This window comes from Pagrus major, chromosome 2 (genome assembly GCF_040436345.1).
Source record: "Pagrus major chromosome 2, Pma_NU_1.0".
Classification (NCBI taxonomy): Eukaryota; Metazoa; Chordata; class Actinopteri; order Spariformes; family Sparidae; genus Pagrus; species Pagrus major.
Window position 1 is genome coordinate 12,371,914 of NC_133216.1, and position 16,012 is coordinate 12,387,925.

Genomic DNA, 16,012 nt, shown 5'->3' on the forward strand with positions numbered 1-16,012 from the left:
AACTGCCCTCCTCCTTTTGCTCCTGTATGTAATCTTCATGCACAGGTACTTTTATACTACAGGGCTATGTCATCTCCTTTCGTCAATGTTTAATTGTTTACACCACCTTTCAGGGATTGGGCAGCAAGGAAGGATGGGCATAATATACAATACATTTCAAAGAATACTGTCCTAAATTATGCCACATAACTAGGTATTTAGGCATATGTATGCCCTAATCCATATTACATATATTGTGAATGACTCTCATGTACATGGTCTTTTGCAATGAGAATCAATAGCCCATTTTGACTCGTTGTCTATAAAATACTAGAATCGGGTTAGTGTGTTAATGATTGTTAATATGGCAATTGTGCTTGTTACATCACATTCACAGATGATGAAATACTGAATTGAAAAATAAAGAATTGCAAAACAATTACAACAGCACCTCCTTTGTACAATTTTACAATATTTTCTGGGGATTAGAGCAACATTATGTAACTTTTTTACACGTAAACCTTTTTAACAGCTTCAAAATCATTTTGATGGTACAGTGTCTTGTAATAGGGTAAATGGTGTCTCTGTCTCAGCCACTCCGTCGCCCCCCCATCACTTGTTTCTGCTCTATGTAACTTCAGTGAGAGGGTAGGATCACAGCGTTACATACATGTTTACTTCAAGATACAAATTTTCAACACATGACATTGTTATGATGGAATGAGTTTTGTTTGTAATTAGCACCTACATTACATCTGACAAAGAATGACAGACCTGGGATTTGTATTTATGTCAGTGGTGTTGCGCTCAGAAACTGTGGGGGGCGCCAAATTGCACAATATGCCAATTTCTACATAATGTTGCTTTAAATTCTTACCTTCATAATAAATGTGGTTGGCATAAGGAAGTGTTAAAAATTGAAATGAGACAATTTGCTATTTGCTGTTATTTTTGTTTTTTAAAAAATGGCCAGATGAAAAACAATATGCGGAGTACATTAATAGTACACCTCAAATTCAGTACGGATTCAGTAATCCAGACTACTGACCGGGTAAACCTACAGCAGGAGCTAAATGTTTTTTTACAAGCAAAAGCAAAAAGGAAATGGGAAATGGGAAAATTAGATAAAATAAATATTTGTAACCTTGAACCTCAAACTAATTATATGAATACAATAAGAAGCCCAGATACAAGTCAAATTTTTCTCAAATATTGATTTTTGCGAACACATGAAGGGTCTTACTTAAATCTCACTACGTCTATAAAAGCCTGACCGCTGAGCCAAGTAGAAATAAATGCCTGAAAAAAATATTATTTAGAGGAAATGAAAAAGATAATTAAACCATTATAAATCCCAAGGTTATTGTAACCTCAAGGGCCAGATGGTTTCTTAAACAGAATCATCTGGGAAAAAAGCTGTTTATGAAAGGGCAGGCCCTTTCAAAAAAATATTTTGCAGGCAAATGGACGAACCATCTATCCATCACCGTCATTAAGATGGGGTAACTTCTAACCCATCAGATTAACGTATCATGAAGTGGTTTGCTATTTATGTGCCATCCAATGAGATCACATTAGTTTGAGCTACTGCAACTGTCTTTTTTTTTTTATTTTCCATCTTTAAGATTGGATTGTATGACTGACACATTCACACTGTGTAGTCACTTCAACATAGTTTTTGAGTATTTCAAATCCCCAGGAATGTAATCAGCCAAAACAGGCAATGATGAAAATGACAAAAAACAACAGAAATCTGAGTTCTTAAATAATGTTTAAGTATATATTCTAGTTTAATTTTTACAGTTACAAAGGTGTGTGTCATTTCATGACCATATCACTGTTGAAACAAATACAGGCAAAAATACAGAAAAAAATACACAATAAATACAGACTTAATGAAACTAATTACATTTACTGGAGTTAGTTTTATGTTTTGGTAGTGCCCCGACCCATGATTGCTTTCTTTGTATTTCTCTCTGGTCTCAGCAGGATAATGAAACATTTGGGTCCAAACAGTGCCACCAAGAGACCAAAACTGGAGGCCAGGATGGCAAATACTTCCACTGCATCTGCATATTTTCCTGGTGAGTTGACATAAGCAGGGACAAAGGCCACCCACACAGCACAGAAGATCAGCATGCTGAAGGTGATGAGTTTGGCTTCATTAAAGTTGTCTGGGAGATTCCTAGCCAGAAATGCTAACAGGAAGCTAAGGATAGCCAGTAAGCCAATGTAACCCAGTAACACTGCAAAACCAATTGTAGACCCGGCTACACACTCATAAACTATCTTATCATTGTGGTATTGAGTGTTTTTATGAGGAGCTGGTGAGGAAGAGACAAGCCAAGCAGTGCAGACTGCTACTTGGATTGACGTAAGAGCCAAAACTGTCCCTCTCTGCTGCATTGCACCAAACCACTTCAGACCGGTTCCACCCCCAGGCTTGGAGGCCTTGAACACAGCTACAACAACAACGGTTTTCACCAGGATGCAAGAGACACACAGCACAAAGCTGATCCCAAATGCTGCATGTCTCAGCTGGCATGTCCACAGTCTGGGACGGCCGATAAACAGTAGTGAGCACAGGAAACATAACTTAAGTGACACCAAGAGCAGGAAACTCAGTTCTGAATTGTTGGCGCGTACCATAGGTGTGCTGCGATGATAGGTGAAGATGCCCAGGACGATAGCACAGATAAATGTGCCCAGCAATGAAGCAACTGTCAAGCAGATACCCAGAGGCTCATGATAGGAGAGAAACTCTATTTTCTTAGGAACACAGTGGTCACGCTGGGGGCTGGACCAGAAGTCCTCTGGACAACTGGTGCACTCCAAGGAGTCTGAAAACAAGGGAAGAAGTATATATATTTTTTATTTCCCCATCCTTTCTCTTGCCTTTGAGTTTCTATTGAAATGACAAAGACATCATCCCTCCCACCTTTAAACACTTTCATTGCTGTACAATTGGGCACCACACAGTTTCTGCAGTAGTAGGCATGTGCTTTCCCTAAACACCAAGTGGGCACCCACAGTGGGTTACATTCCTGAATACAAATTATTACTCCATAACAAATCATCACATTTTTAATTGATACCAACCAGTTTCATTGCTGATCTTTCCCTCAGAGCAAGGGATGCAGTCAAAACAGCACATAGGCTGTCCCCTTTTCCTGGCTGTGCGGGTACCTGGGGGACAGCTCTCACTGCAGATGGACTGGGGTGGCTGCAAGGATTGTCAGGGTTATATCATGGTTACTCTACACTGTATGTTTTTGTTATTGTGTCAACTGTACTAAAGTGAAAGCGACAATAAACAGAAGTAACCTGTTTAGAGTTAAAGTTCCAGAAGATTTTGTCTTCATCAATTGTGAGTTCTTCACCTTTGAAGGCCGACCTCTTGACCACACCCACATTCTGAACTTTAGTTCTTCCATCAGGGAGCCACAGCCAGTTCATGATATCATAGATCGGTAAGGCATCACCATTCTCATCAAATGACACTTGATCACCAAATGATGTGGTAAAGTTGACTTTTTCCAAATAATGCATGAGCTACAAAGGGTTATAATACATATGAATACTATATCTCAAGAGGCAGTAGCTGTTTTCAAAAAAACTAAATAGGTTGAGTGTACACTGATATCATACCTGCCATGGCTCCAATCCCTGCAAAACAGCACAGCTGTGTCCACTGAAAGGCCCTCTCCCTGGCTCACACTGCAACATGTCATCAAGGGCATAGGCAAGAGCATACACAGCTTTGTAAATGTTATACTCAGGCCTGAGATTGGAAACATCCAAAAACTCAGTCTCCACATTCTCCAGGTCTTCATCACCAGTGCATAGTGCTGCACCAGCCTCAACCCAACCTGCTGGAGGTGGTGCAAATCTACACTGAAAGGTGTTTTCCCAGAACTGCCTCACCTGAAATGTATTTAAAACAGTCTTAATAGAAATAATAATATATATTTGTTGTAATTACAGATCTTGTTGTAAGGTCACTCAATCTTACCATGCTATTTCCATTGTTATTGCCGTCATGCAGGTCAGGACGTATTCCCAACAGAAAATCCCTGAGCCCTGGTATTTCTCCCCGGCGAATGGCAATGCCCAGTGTGCCACCAAGGTACGGCATGAGGCGAGGGGTCTGGAGCACAGCTGCTGCTGTCCAAGCTTCACTGGCCATCCACTGCAGGCCTGTCACATTCTGCTTCACCACCTGTTAATTGCATCTCATGAATGGTTTTTGTCTGCGTTATGTGGACTACTGTGTAGGACTGATTTAAAGGACAGTTGGTTTTAACATTTAGAAATATAGGATTTCTAGAAAACATAACAAATTGTTGAGGTTAGAGTGTAGTTCTTCAGACCATGATCATGAATGTAAATGAACAATTGATGTTTAGGAAGAATTCATCAGTGTGGTCCACCAGCTCTTAGGTTGGCTCAAGAAGCATTATATTTATTCATGCACAGTGAAGTTTTAAATAATCGTTTTTCTCAGTGTTCTGATTTTATAAATCTGTCATCATAATCAAATGTGGTGTGTATATAGATACCTCTTCCATGAGTTGAATCATGTGGATCTGATGTGCAAACACGATGACCACACGAGCTGTGGATTTCTTCATCACTTCGACGATCCTCTGTAGTTCAGCTGGGTTGTCACCCCAGGGCAAAATCTCTGAGTAGGCCAGACAACCTCCACGAGACTGAGCCAAGTCAGATCGAAAGGATCGGGCAACGTGGAGTCCATAATCATCATCACTCACCAGCAGACCGGCCCAGGTCCAGCCAAAGCGTTTTAGAATCTGAATCATGGCACGAACCTTGAATACAGAGTGAAGTGTAAAGGTTGTAGTCGGTGGAAACTTACTTATCCATGTCTCACACTTGATCCCATTACACTCTTTCTTCTAAATCCATCTCATTTACATGCACTTTTCTGCACAAGACAAAAGATTTCTTTGATTGAGGGTTATTATTTTTTGATGCTCACTACACTTCCTTTGAAAAATATTTTGTGTTTGTTACCTGGAAAGCATCGCTTGGGATTGTTCTAAAGAAAGATGGAAACCTCTGGCGATCACTCAGGCAGGAGCATGTGGCAAAATAACTCACCTATAAAGACATATACATTGTACACCCAGATTGTGCATTTCATGCAAGTCAGTAGAAATCATTTAAAAAGTCAAAAATAAAGAACATATCTGCCTACTCAATAAATGCTTGTTGGAGAAGCAGGACTTGAGATTTAAAGAATATGCCATATATGCTCTTATTTAAAAAATGTGTTCGTTCAAACAGTTCATTCAAATACAGCACATCTATAGTACATGTCAGATTGAAGGAAGGGAACTTACAATGGGCAATTTGAATAAACCTATCACATCAGAGGTTGCAATAGAAAATGTCGAGAAGGAATCACCCACAATCCCTAGGACTGGAGGGGTCCCCAAACAGTTCTCCTGAAGCAAAAACTGCTCCTCTTGACCACTTGCCAGCGACAATGCAGCACTAAATCCAATTACAAGTGTAGCACAGTTGTCATAAAGACTGTATCCCAGAGTCACATTAGGTAGCAGATCGGGGTTCTTGTTGATCTCATCAATAGCAAAGGCCATCGTCATGGCATGCCTGAATCCTGGAGGGTCAAAGCTAACACACAAAGTATCACCATTAATCGCTAAAAAGCAGCATATTCTAAATGATAATCTCCACAGATCTGTGCTTTCTGCTGCATGAGTGTGAGACTTACCCTTGGCAGCTGAGCTTGTTTGGCTCTGATGTGAATGTCAACTCAGGGAAGACAGAGGTGTAGTGGACTTCAAACAGCCCACCCAGAATCACATCACCAGGCTTGTGCATCCCATTCAGATAAAACTTTTTCCTTACTTTACAAGATGAAAAAAGAGGGGAAGGCTCTGACATGAAAAGGAAGGAAGAGAAAAAAATCAAGATCAGATAGACATACAAGAACAGAAATGAGTCTAGAAATGCTCCCATTACTGTCCTCCTCCCTCTTCCAGATTCTTACCTTCATGCATGGTTACTTAATTTTATATGCAGGCCAATGTCATCTCCTGTGGTGGTTTTCGTCATTGTCTCACACCACCCATAAGGGCATAAGTTGTCGTGTGGGGGGTGGGTATACATGTCTAGAAGTAGTCGTAAAGACAGAATATAATAACATCATTTATGTGCTGTATTTTTTTTCATTCTTTATCAGAATTACATATTTTTTGTACAAACAGAATAGGGTCCTTAAGTCACACAGATGCAAATCCAGGGGCATCCCCCTTGTTTTGATACCAACTTCCAACGAACAGGAAGCCAAAAAATTGGTTGGCTACTTGGGGGGTGTTCTCTGATGATTCTGTAATGGTGTCTTATTAACAAACATAGGCCACCACACTTTGTATCTGACACATTTCAGGTCCGTTTTGCAGGTCTATTCCCAGTGTTGATACCACAGGCAGTCAAGCAATAAATACTCCTATTGTTCACTGACCCCTACATGGTTATGTGGCATCCTCATGTCATCAGTGTGCTTAGCAACCTTCACAAGGTTAAAGCTCCCGCTCCTGACAAAGCATGTGACAATATGAACGTGCTCCTCTATGAAGAGTGGTCAAGCCTTAACATGGCTCCCTGTGCACATAGAACTAGAGTTACATGTACACGTATAGCCTATATTTTCTATTCTTCTTTTTCATGATATATACCAGTAACTTTGATTTTTTTTTTTTTTATGCATTTGCTGTTATGATTCATGTTACCATATGGTATGATACTATTAGGATCCTGTTCTGGTTTATAGTGGCATCCATTTAAACTACAGAGCTGTAATTTCTGTCATACAGTCTCTGAGTTTGACAACTATGTCCACTAGGTGGTAGCAGCAGAGTTTACAGTATACCTGGTGGCACCTTGCATTTGGGAATTAGGCAGATAAGCATATGAGTATGCAAGACAAGACATGTAACCTAACTAGATATTTTATTGCTCAGTAAATGCTTTACTAAAACTACATGCAAATTTAATTTTGACTGGATGTCAGTCAAACATGCATGCATTCTTCTAAATTGTATGACTGTTGTGACTTACTTTAACACACATCGGACTGAGCAACACTACCTTATCAAATTCAAATGCACTCGATCAGGCTAAATATAATATAAATATAATACATTGTATACATACAACAACAACAACAACAACAACTACTACTACTACTACTACTACTAATAATAATAATAATAATAATAATAAACAGTTTTCTTTATTAAAAATGCACATATACATATACACACACATATATAGTCAGAATGTAGAGAAGCTGAACTTTAAAGGTGCACTATGTAGTTTTGCAAAAAGAAATTCAAACTCAGAATTTTTATATTTACAATATGAATGAGGTTATAATACAAACTCAGAAATATTTATCTTCTCCATGACTGAATAAACAAGCTGTTCTCAGAGGAAAATAAGGTCCGCAGAACACTGTTTGAAGCTAGAAAAGTGGCAGGGTCCGCCAAATATAAACAAAGTAAAACAGTATGAAATTGTGTTGTCCTTTAAGGTCAGTTTGTTTATTGAGTTTATTCGGTCATGGAAACAAAGAGATTTTATTTATTTAGTTTGTTTAGGCATTTAAAAAAAATCAGTCAACAAAGATCTTTCTGTTCTGATTAATTTTACCTTTAAAAATGAACTCACCAGCCCCTTGAATAAAGCATTATTATGGATTTTTACTGGATATTATTTTCAAAGATATCATAGCGGATCAATATGTCTTGTGATTTATTTAAAACAACCCATTAAAGCTGTAATATTAACAAAGTAAAGACCATATAAGGGTAGGACAAAATTAGGAAGATTTACAATGGTGACTTGGAAGAGAAAGAGACAGGATCATGGATAGAAGTGGTTTGGAGGGCATCCTCTCTCTAGTGTACAGTAAGCTGACGTACAGGAGAAGGAGGGAAGCTTTGTCTGAAAATCTATATAAGCCAGTGAAAACACAAATACAGTATGCCCACAAACAGACACTTGAGGGATGAAGAGCTCGGCTTTACTTATTGGCCTGATCCTGCCTCTGAGTTTGTGTGAGCTGAGCTCAGCTCTGAAACAAAGCACTGGGCTTACAGAGGAAAGGACTGGTGCTGGAGTCAGCACTGAGGCCTCATCTGTGAAATGTAAACTACAGGGTACCACTCGTTTACCTGCATTCTCATTGGATGGTGACTACATTATCGGGGGTGTTTTCTCAATACACTACTACATGCACACAGTGAAGCACAACTACACCACCATGCCTGAGCCACCAAGGTGCACAGGGAGGTTAGTAAGAGGGAGAGCCTGTGGATAATGGGATGTTACACTGTATGTTGATAGAAGTGTTTTGTTTTGTGTATGTTTATAATCATACTGAAAAACAAAATAATTTGGACATTAAAAATGAAGGTATTATTTACGAGAGAGTGACTATATGAAAAAAAAATATAGCTTGAACTGAAAATATGGGTGTGTTTAAAAAAACGGGATTATTAACAAAAAAAACTTTTGAATAAGTTTACGATTCATTCGTGCATTGAAATTCCTGTAAATATTGGACTGATATATAATCCTGTGTTTTGAATTCTGGCAGACAGTAACTTATGATTGTAACTTATTATTGCTTTTCTCGTTTATTGTGTTTTTTCTGCTGAAATTGTGAATTGTCCTCATCATGTAAATTTGAACAGTGACATGATTGTCTGTGTGCAGCATGGACTCTCGTGAACTGCGCTTCTCACGCGCAATGGTCTTCGCCATCGATGAGATTAACAACAGCACAGAGCTGCTGCCAGGCATCAAACTCGGTTATCAGATCCACGACTCGTGCGCCTCAGTGCCCGTGGCGGTGCAAGTGGCATCCCAGTTTTCAAATGGCCTGGACCCTGTGTTTTACACCGGCGACAACTGCTCGCAAGCTGGTATGGTGATGGCTATTGTCGGTGAGTCTGGATCAACGCCATCCATCAGCATGTCGCGCATCCTCGGGTCCTTTAACATTCCTCAGGTAAATATTTTGAATTCCTGCAAACTATGTGTTTAATGTCCAGCGCTGATTTTTCGTCGGTCCCGTTAAATAATTACAATGCTGAAATCCTTTAGGTGAGCCACTTTGCCACTTGTGCATGCCTGTCTGACAAGCAGCAGTACCCGAATTTCTTCAGAACAATCCCCAGTGACCAGTTCCAGGCTGACGCGCTGGCCAAGCTTATAAAACACTTTGGCTGGACTTGGATAGGTGCTGTCCGGTCGGATTCGGACTATGGCAATAATGGCATGGCGTCTTTCCTACAGGCAGCACAGAAGGAGGGAATCTGTGTGGAATACTCTGAATCTTTCTACAGGACCCACCCACGTAGCAGGATCCAGAGAGTAGCTGACGTTATCCGCAGGTTTCTAAATTACTGATTGTGCCTTTGTATTTTTTCCCCTGTACTGACACTGACCTTCTGCACTTCTGCAAAACCACATGCAATGTTTGATATATATATAGATGGAATTGTATTATTATTATTATTATTATTATTATTATTATTATTATTATTATTATTATTATCATCATCATCATCATCATCATCATCTCTGTTTCATGATGATTATTTATCTTATATTTATCACATACATTTGTTATGTTAAGAAAAAAAGTAGAAAACACCATAAAACGCAGGTATCTGTTTGTTTGTTTGTTTGTTTGTTTGTTTGTTCTAACTATCCTGATACTTATATTTGTATAATATGATTCATTTAAATGTGTCTTCAGGTCGACAGCTGTGGTTATTGTGGCATTTGTAGCCTCTGGAGACATGAGGATTTTGCTGCAGGAGCTGTCGCACAAACCTCCTCCACCTCGCCAGTGGATAGGCAGTGAGTCCTGGGTAACTGACCCAGATATGCTGAGGTTCAACTTCTGTGCTGGAGCCATCGGATTCGGCATTGAGCAATCTGTCATCCCAGGTCTGAGAGAGTTCTTGCTGGATATGTCTCCTACGGAAGTGGCTGCCTCTCCATTGCTTACTGAGTTCTGGGAGGATGCGTTCAACTGCAGGCTGGAAAAAAGTGAGAAATTTGTTTAGATTTTTTTTTTTTACAGAGATGACACTCACAGTTGGGTGCTTGTGTTGTTTTGTTGATTGTCTGTCTGAGAGGAGCTTCCCCTGCCAAAAAGTTATCAGCTGCTTTAAGGTTAGATCAAACCCCAGATTTCCATTGAGAGGAAAATCTATTATTGATACAACAAAGACATGAAACAGACATAAGGTGCATCTCTGTGAATATTCTCACTTGACAATCTTTTCAATAGATTTTACACCAGGGTTCAAACTCAAATGAGCTGTGGGCCACTGCTGGTATTGTTATCTAATAGGAGGGCCACTTCAGCATTTCGGCACTATAAAGTGTAATTTCTATGATAAACAGAATAATACTAAAATGCAAATGCCATTTTGTATACATTTTTTATTTTTTTACAGTAAGTTTAGTGCAAGGTTTACTTAAAAAAAGTTATTCATATGGACAAAAGTTTTGCACTAATACATGCAATCCCTGAATACATTTGTACTTCATTACATTTGCATTTTTGTTCATATTTTCTTCATACATAACCAAAACCATACACTGACTGACAATTTCTTCTATAAAGGCCCAGAAGTGGTAGTGCCGTAAACTCGTGGACCTGATGTAATTGATGCATTTCAGGACAACAGACATGAAATGTTCAAATTTCAAGCATTTGTTGCACAGTGTCTGTTGATGTATAATGCAGTGCAGAACAACTGCCGGCTCTGCATATTTGTCCTCTATTTTTCTTCCGACCAGCACTACCAGTCGATTTTTTTTGCCTGTCATGGACGGGGCTCCATCAGTGGTAATGCCTACCAGTCTGTTCAACAGCAAATCAACCCATTCAATCGCGCCGCACAGCTGCTGAAATATAACTTTAGCTGTGGTTACGGCCATGCATTGGACACAAACTCAGCAACTCATCTGTCATCTCAAATTTGTCATTTATACCCATAAAGAAAATGTCTAGCTGTGCTTTGTCGGTCCGGTCTGTGCTTTCATCAAGCGCCACAGAGTATGCAGTGAAACCTCAGGCTTTGTCCCGTAACTGTTCATAAATGTCACTATATAACTCTTTAATCTGCTCTGCCACTGTGTTTGCCGATAGAGAGATATTGTTAAACAAGCTCTTCTTTTGTGGACATAGGATATCAGCGACTTGCAACATGTAATCCTTCAGAAACGGCCATTCGGTGAATGGCTTTCCTGCTCTGGCGATTAATTCACTCACCACAAAACTTACTTGAACTGCATCATAGAGACAGGATTTCCACTGAACTCAACAAAAAAATTAGGAATATCTTGAAACTGTCTTTGTTCATCATCCACTTTTCTTTTTGGTTTGGAAAGAGACATCTTTGGTTTTCACAGCCAAACAACTATACTCTGATTCAGCTCTCTACTCATCTAAAACGGCACGGACACATGCAGACACCTGTAACTTTTGCCATTACATATTTTGCATCATATGAAATTCATTGTATAACATACAATTGTGTTTTTTATTTCAATTGCATATGAAGGGGTAGTTTAAATTGGTGTGAAACAACTAAAGAAATAATTAAATTTAAAAAAGGCCAGATTACATTACATTTTTGACATCAGGATGCAGGCCAGATGGAGGGGGAGGGCGGGCCAGGTTGGCCCGGGGGCTGGGAGTTTGAGACCCCTGGTTTTGATCCACTTCATCCCCCTTTGAAGATTTTGTATGAACCTAGCTTAAGTGGTTTCACAAAGCCAACACTTTAATGAACATTACTGATCATCTGATCTGTGTTAATGTGAGTTAGTATACATGAAGGTTAAAAAACAAAACAAAAACAAGGACAAGCACAAACTGAAATAGCAGCTATTTAAAAGAAAATAAAGGCATGTCTGCAAAACAGTGCTTTGAAACAGAATGGAAAGCCTTTGTCAAAGTCAAAAAATACCTTCCTCTGTTTCTGTGTGCTTTTAGATGCAGCCATAGATGAGAGTGTGTGTGATGGAACTGAAGACATACAAACGCTCCAGCGCCCGTACACTGACACATCTCAGCTCCGAGTCACTAACATGGCGTACAAGGCTGTTTATGCAATAGCTCATGCCATTCATAATGCAGTGTGTCAGGACACAAATTCTACAGCTCAGTGTGACAAATTCACTAGGATAGAGTCCAAACAGGTCAGTCGTAATGAGTAAGTTAACACTCCAATGTGTTTGTTTCCACTGTTATTTCACTTTTATTATAAATAAAATTAATTTGTTAACTACACTTTGCGTGTTTTCCTTTCTTTCCCTCATTGTCTTACTTGATCCTCACAGGTTCTTACTCAACTGAAGAAACTTAATTTTTCCAAAAATGGTTATGATGTGTCATTTGATGCCAACGGGGATCCTGTGGCCAGATACGAGCTGGTTAACTGGCAAAAAAGTGAGAGTGGCAGCATTGAGATGGTGACAGTAGGGCACTATGATGCATCACTGCCAGTGGGACAGGAGTTCCGCATCATGAGGAACCTCACCTGGGTGGATGGTACCACACAAGTAAGGAACCCAAAGGGAGTTATTTAACAAATTAATATTTCAAATTTAATGATCTCAAAACAGAGAACAAAAATTCTTCATACTGTGCTAAAATATTTTCAAAAATACAAATAATATAACACTTGAGTCATCTGAGATAGACAAATCAAGTTGGTATCTTCAAAAGCTTTAATATTTTCAGGAAGAGAAAGTGTTTCCTTGCTGAGCTGTGGCAGAGGCAATAGTAACAAAAATAAGGAATTTGAACGACATAGACTCTAAGTGTGGAAGATGACCACTAGATTTGTCTAACTCTGACTGTTGGAGCCTCATTTTAACTTCACCTGAACTTTAGAAGATCTAAAATGAGTGCTGTGGATTTGGTGCCCTGAAGTTACCTGAAATGGCTGTAGGAAGGGATTTCTTCACAGCCAGTATTAGCAAGACTAATCCTTACAAAGAAAAGACAAACTTTTGAATGTTCATTTCTTATGTGCCAGGTGCCTGTGTCAGTGTGCAGTGACAGCTGTCCTCCAGGAACTCGTAAAGTGCTGCAGAAAGGAAAACCCATCTGCTGTTATGATTGTATACCGTGTCCTGAAGGAAAAATTAGCAATAATACAGGTGATAGTATTATTTTTTTGTGATTCATGTAGAATATTGAGTATATTACTGCTAAAAGCCCTCTCCTGTTCATTTCAGATTCCCCTGATTGTTTCCCTTGCCCGAAGGAGTTCTGGCCTAATGCAGAGAGAGACACTTGTTTCCCCAAGCCTGTAGAGTTTCTTTCCTTTGATGAGGTCCTAGGAATCATCCTGGCTGCATTCTCAGTTGGTGGTGCCTGTCTTGCCATCATAACAGCAGCTGTGTTCTTTCATCACAGGACATCCCCAATTGTCAGGGCCAACAACTCTGAGCTGAGCTTCCTGCTGCTCTTCTCCCTGACTCTGTGTTTCTTATGTTCATTGACTTTCATTGGAGCACCCTCTGATTGGTCCTGCATGCTGCGCCACACAGCGTTTGGGATCACCTTCGTCCTCTGCATCTCTTGTGTTCTTGGAAAAACTATAGTAGTGCTAATGGCCTTCAGAGCTACACTCCCAGGTAGTAATGTCATGAAATGGTTTGGTCCTCCACAGCAAAGGATGACTGTAGTGTCTTTCACATTTATTCAAGTTTTAATATGTGCTATTTGGCTAGGTCTGAGTCCCCCCTTCCCAATGAAAAACCTAACTATATATAAGGAGAGAATCATCCTGGAGTGTGCATTAGGCTCAGCTATTGGGTTCTGGGCTGTACTCGGGTACATAGGCCTACTGGCTGGATTTTGCTTAGTGTTAGCTGCCCTAGCACGGAAACTACCTGATAATTTTAATGAAGCCAAACTGATCACCTTCAGCATGCTGATATTCTGTGCAGTCTGGATCACCTTTATCCCAGCATACGTCAGCTCTCCTGGTAAATTTACTGTGGCTGTGGAGATATTTGCTATTCTGGCCTCCAGTTTTGGACTGATACTGTGTATATTTCTTCCAAAGTGTTTTATCATATTGTTTAAGCCAGAGAAAAACACCAAGAAACATTTAATGAACAAAAATCAATCCTGAGACAATTGAGGTTTTAAAATTGTTAAGATGGCAATATTAAACCGACTGACATATAAAGTTAAATACTCTTGTTGCTATATGCTCTTGCTACATCTTGTTACAATGCATTGTTCTGCTGGTAAACCTTGGGTCCTGGCAATCATGTGGATGAGACCTCACATACATCACACTCCCAAACATTGTCACAGTCAAGGCCTCCCCATTAGCAATGGTTCTCCCCCAATGGCAGTGACTCCCACAGCAGGACAAGGGGTTCTGTCACACTGCCAGAACTACTCAGGATGGGCCAAAGAACTTGACAAAAAGCTCAAGGTGTTGACCCAGAATCCAAATTCCCCAGATGAAAAATAGTACAACAATGCTTTTGTTTCATTTGAAAAGTTTTAACCTAGGCAGTTTAGGAAGAGGGAATTTACAAGACTCAAACTGATCAAACTACTTCTAAGATTAAAAGTTGCATTGTTTTTTTCCCCTGTACTTTTGTACATGCAATGTTTCTTTTTAAATCAGAAAACTACTAAACAATGCAGAAAAAATAAAGTGTTTTAAATTGTTCAAATTGTTTTAACAAACTTCAATTCCAAGATTTACAGGTCAGGCATAGGGAATGTAAAATTCAGGCCACTTGGCACTTCACATGCAACATAATCTTCAATTAAATGAATAAAAAGGCTATTTATTTTCTATATTTCAGTGTTGTGTTTTGAATATCCTTTAATTATCTTTTTTCATAACAAATGTCATTGAAATGTGACTAAATCACATAAAAAACCCATTGAAGGTGAGAGTTTATTCAAGTTTATATACATATATATGTAATATGTGTTAAAACAACGCACTCAAAAGATATAAGAGGAGGACAAAATTATTATATCTGGTATTTACAATAGTTACTTGACAAGAGAGGAAAAGAGACAGGGACTCTTAATGGAAGAAACTCTACCTGTGGCTAAAAAGTTGAAGACTTCATCAAAGACCAAGGGACATCCTCTCTCTGATGTATAGTTGGCTGACAGAGAGTAGGAGGAGGGAAGCTTTTGTCTGTAAAATCTATATAAACCAGTGGAAACACACACACAGTCTGCTCACATGCAGACACTTCAGTGATGGAAATCTCCACTTTCTTTATTGGCCTGATCTTGTCTCTGAGTTTGTGTGAGCTGAACTCAGCTCTGAAACAAAGCACTGGGCTTACAGAGGAAAGGACTGGTGCTGGAGTCAGCAGTGAGGCCTCATCTGTGAAATGTAAACTCCAGGGTACCACTCGTCTACCTGCATTCTCAATGGATGGTGACTACGTTATTGGTGGTGTTTTTGCCATTCACCACTACACGCACACACCGGTGTGTAATTACACCACCATGCCTGAGCCACTAAAGTGCACGGGGAGGTTAGTAAGAGGGCAAAGTGGTGGATAAGAGGATGTTATACTATATGGCGTTAGAAATGTTTTGCTTTGTATGATATTTCAAAGCTTTTGTATAATATTTAAAACTTTTGCAAATGTATGTTTCATTACCAGGATAAGAAAAAAAAATGAGCCATGTTTGATCTACATGACTATTTTTAAATTTGTGCATTATGGACTGATATCTAATCCTGTGTTTTGAAATCTGCTGGTCAGTCTGTGATTGTGTTCACAGATGCAGTGCAGCCATCAGTGATAATTACCATGAACAGCAGTTCTGCTTAATTGTGTCTTTTCTGTTAAAACGTTGATTTGTCCTCATCACATGAAGATTTGAACAATTAAATTAGTTTCTTTGTACAGCATTGACTCTCGTGAACTGCGCTTCTCACGTGCA

At 39.4% G+C, this 16,012-nt stretch overlaps 2 protein-coding genes across 2 annotated transcripts; one reads left to right on the top strand and one right to left on the bottom strand.

The window, feature by feature from the left end:
• Positions 1–1,905: 1,905 nt before the first annotated feature.
• LOC141012654 (extracellular calcium-sensing receptor-like) lies at positions 1,906–7,216 on the bottom strand. Its single transcript, XM_073486185.1, has 10 exons — positions 7,195–7,216; positions 5,738–5,873; positions 5,343–5,637; positions 5,014–5,100; positions 4,539–4,808; positions 3,992–4,198; positions 3,628–3,903; positions 3,304–3,531; positions 3,079–3,202; positions 1,906–2,819 (listed from the first exon to the last, which is right to left on the bottom strand). Exons 2-10 carry the CDS (start codon positions 5,845–5,847, stop codon positions 1,906–1,908), a joined length of 2,511 nt encoding a protein of 836 aa, XP_073342286.1. The 5' UTR covers positions 5,848–5,873; positions 7,195–7,216.
• Positions 7,217–8,155: 939 nt separating this feature from the next.
• Positions 8,156–14,207, top strand: LOC141019134 (extracellular calcium-sensing receptor-like). Its single transcript, XM_073493966.1, has 8 exons — positions 8,156–8,322; positions 8,749–9,043; positions 9,139–9,428; positions 9,797–10,092; positions 12,053–12,258; positions 12,400–12,621; positions 13,101–13,224; positions 13,303–14,207. The coding sequence occupies exons 1-8, from the start codon at positions 8,264–8,266 to the stop codon at positions 14,205–14,207; spliced, it is 2,397 nt and encodes a 798-aa protein (XP_073350067.1). The 5' UTR covers positions 8,156–8,263.
• The last annotated feature ends 1,805 nt before the right edge of the window (positions 14,208–16,012 follow it).

Coding starts and splice junctions, on each gene's coding strand:
- LOC141012654 (XM_073486185.1), bottom strand. CDS start 5,847: ATGCACAAGCCTGGTGATGTGATTCTGGGTGGGCTGTTTGAAGTCCAC. Junction 4,199..4,538: donor TGATTCAACTCATGGAAGAG/GTATCTATATAC, acceptor TGCAATTAACAG/GTGGTGAAGCAGAATGTGAC. Junction 2,820..3,078: donor AAAGATCAGCAATGAAACTG/GTTGGTATCAAT, acceptor CCTTGTTTTCAG/ACTCCTTGGAGTGCACCAGT.
- LOC141019134 (XM_073493966.1), top strand. CDS start 8,264: ATGCACACAGTGAAGCACAACTACACCACCATGCCTGAGCCACCAAGG. Junction 9,044..9,138: donor GGTCCTTTAACATTCCTCAG/GTAAATATTTTG, acceptor GAAATCCTTTAG/GTGAGCCACTTTGCCACTTG. Junction 13,225..13,302: donor AAAAATTAGCAATAATACAG/GTGATAGTATTA, acceptor TGTTCATTTCAG/ATTCCCCTGATTGTTTCCCT.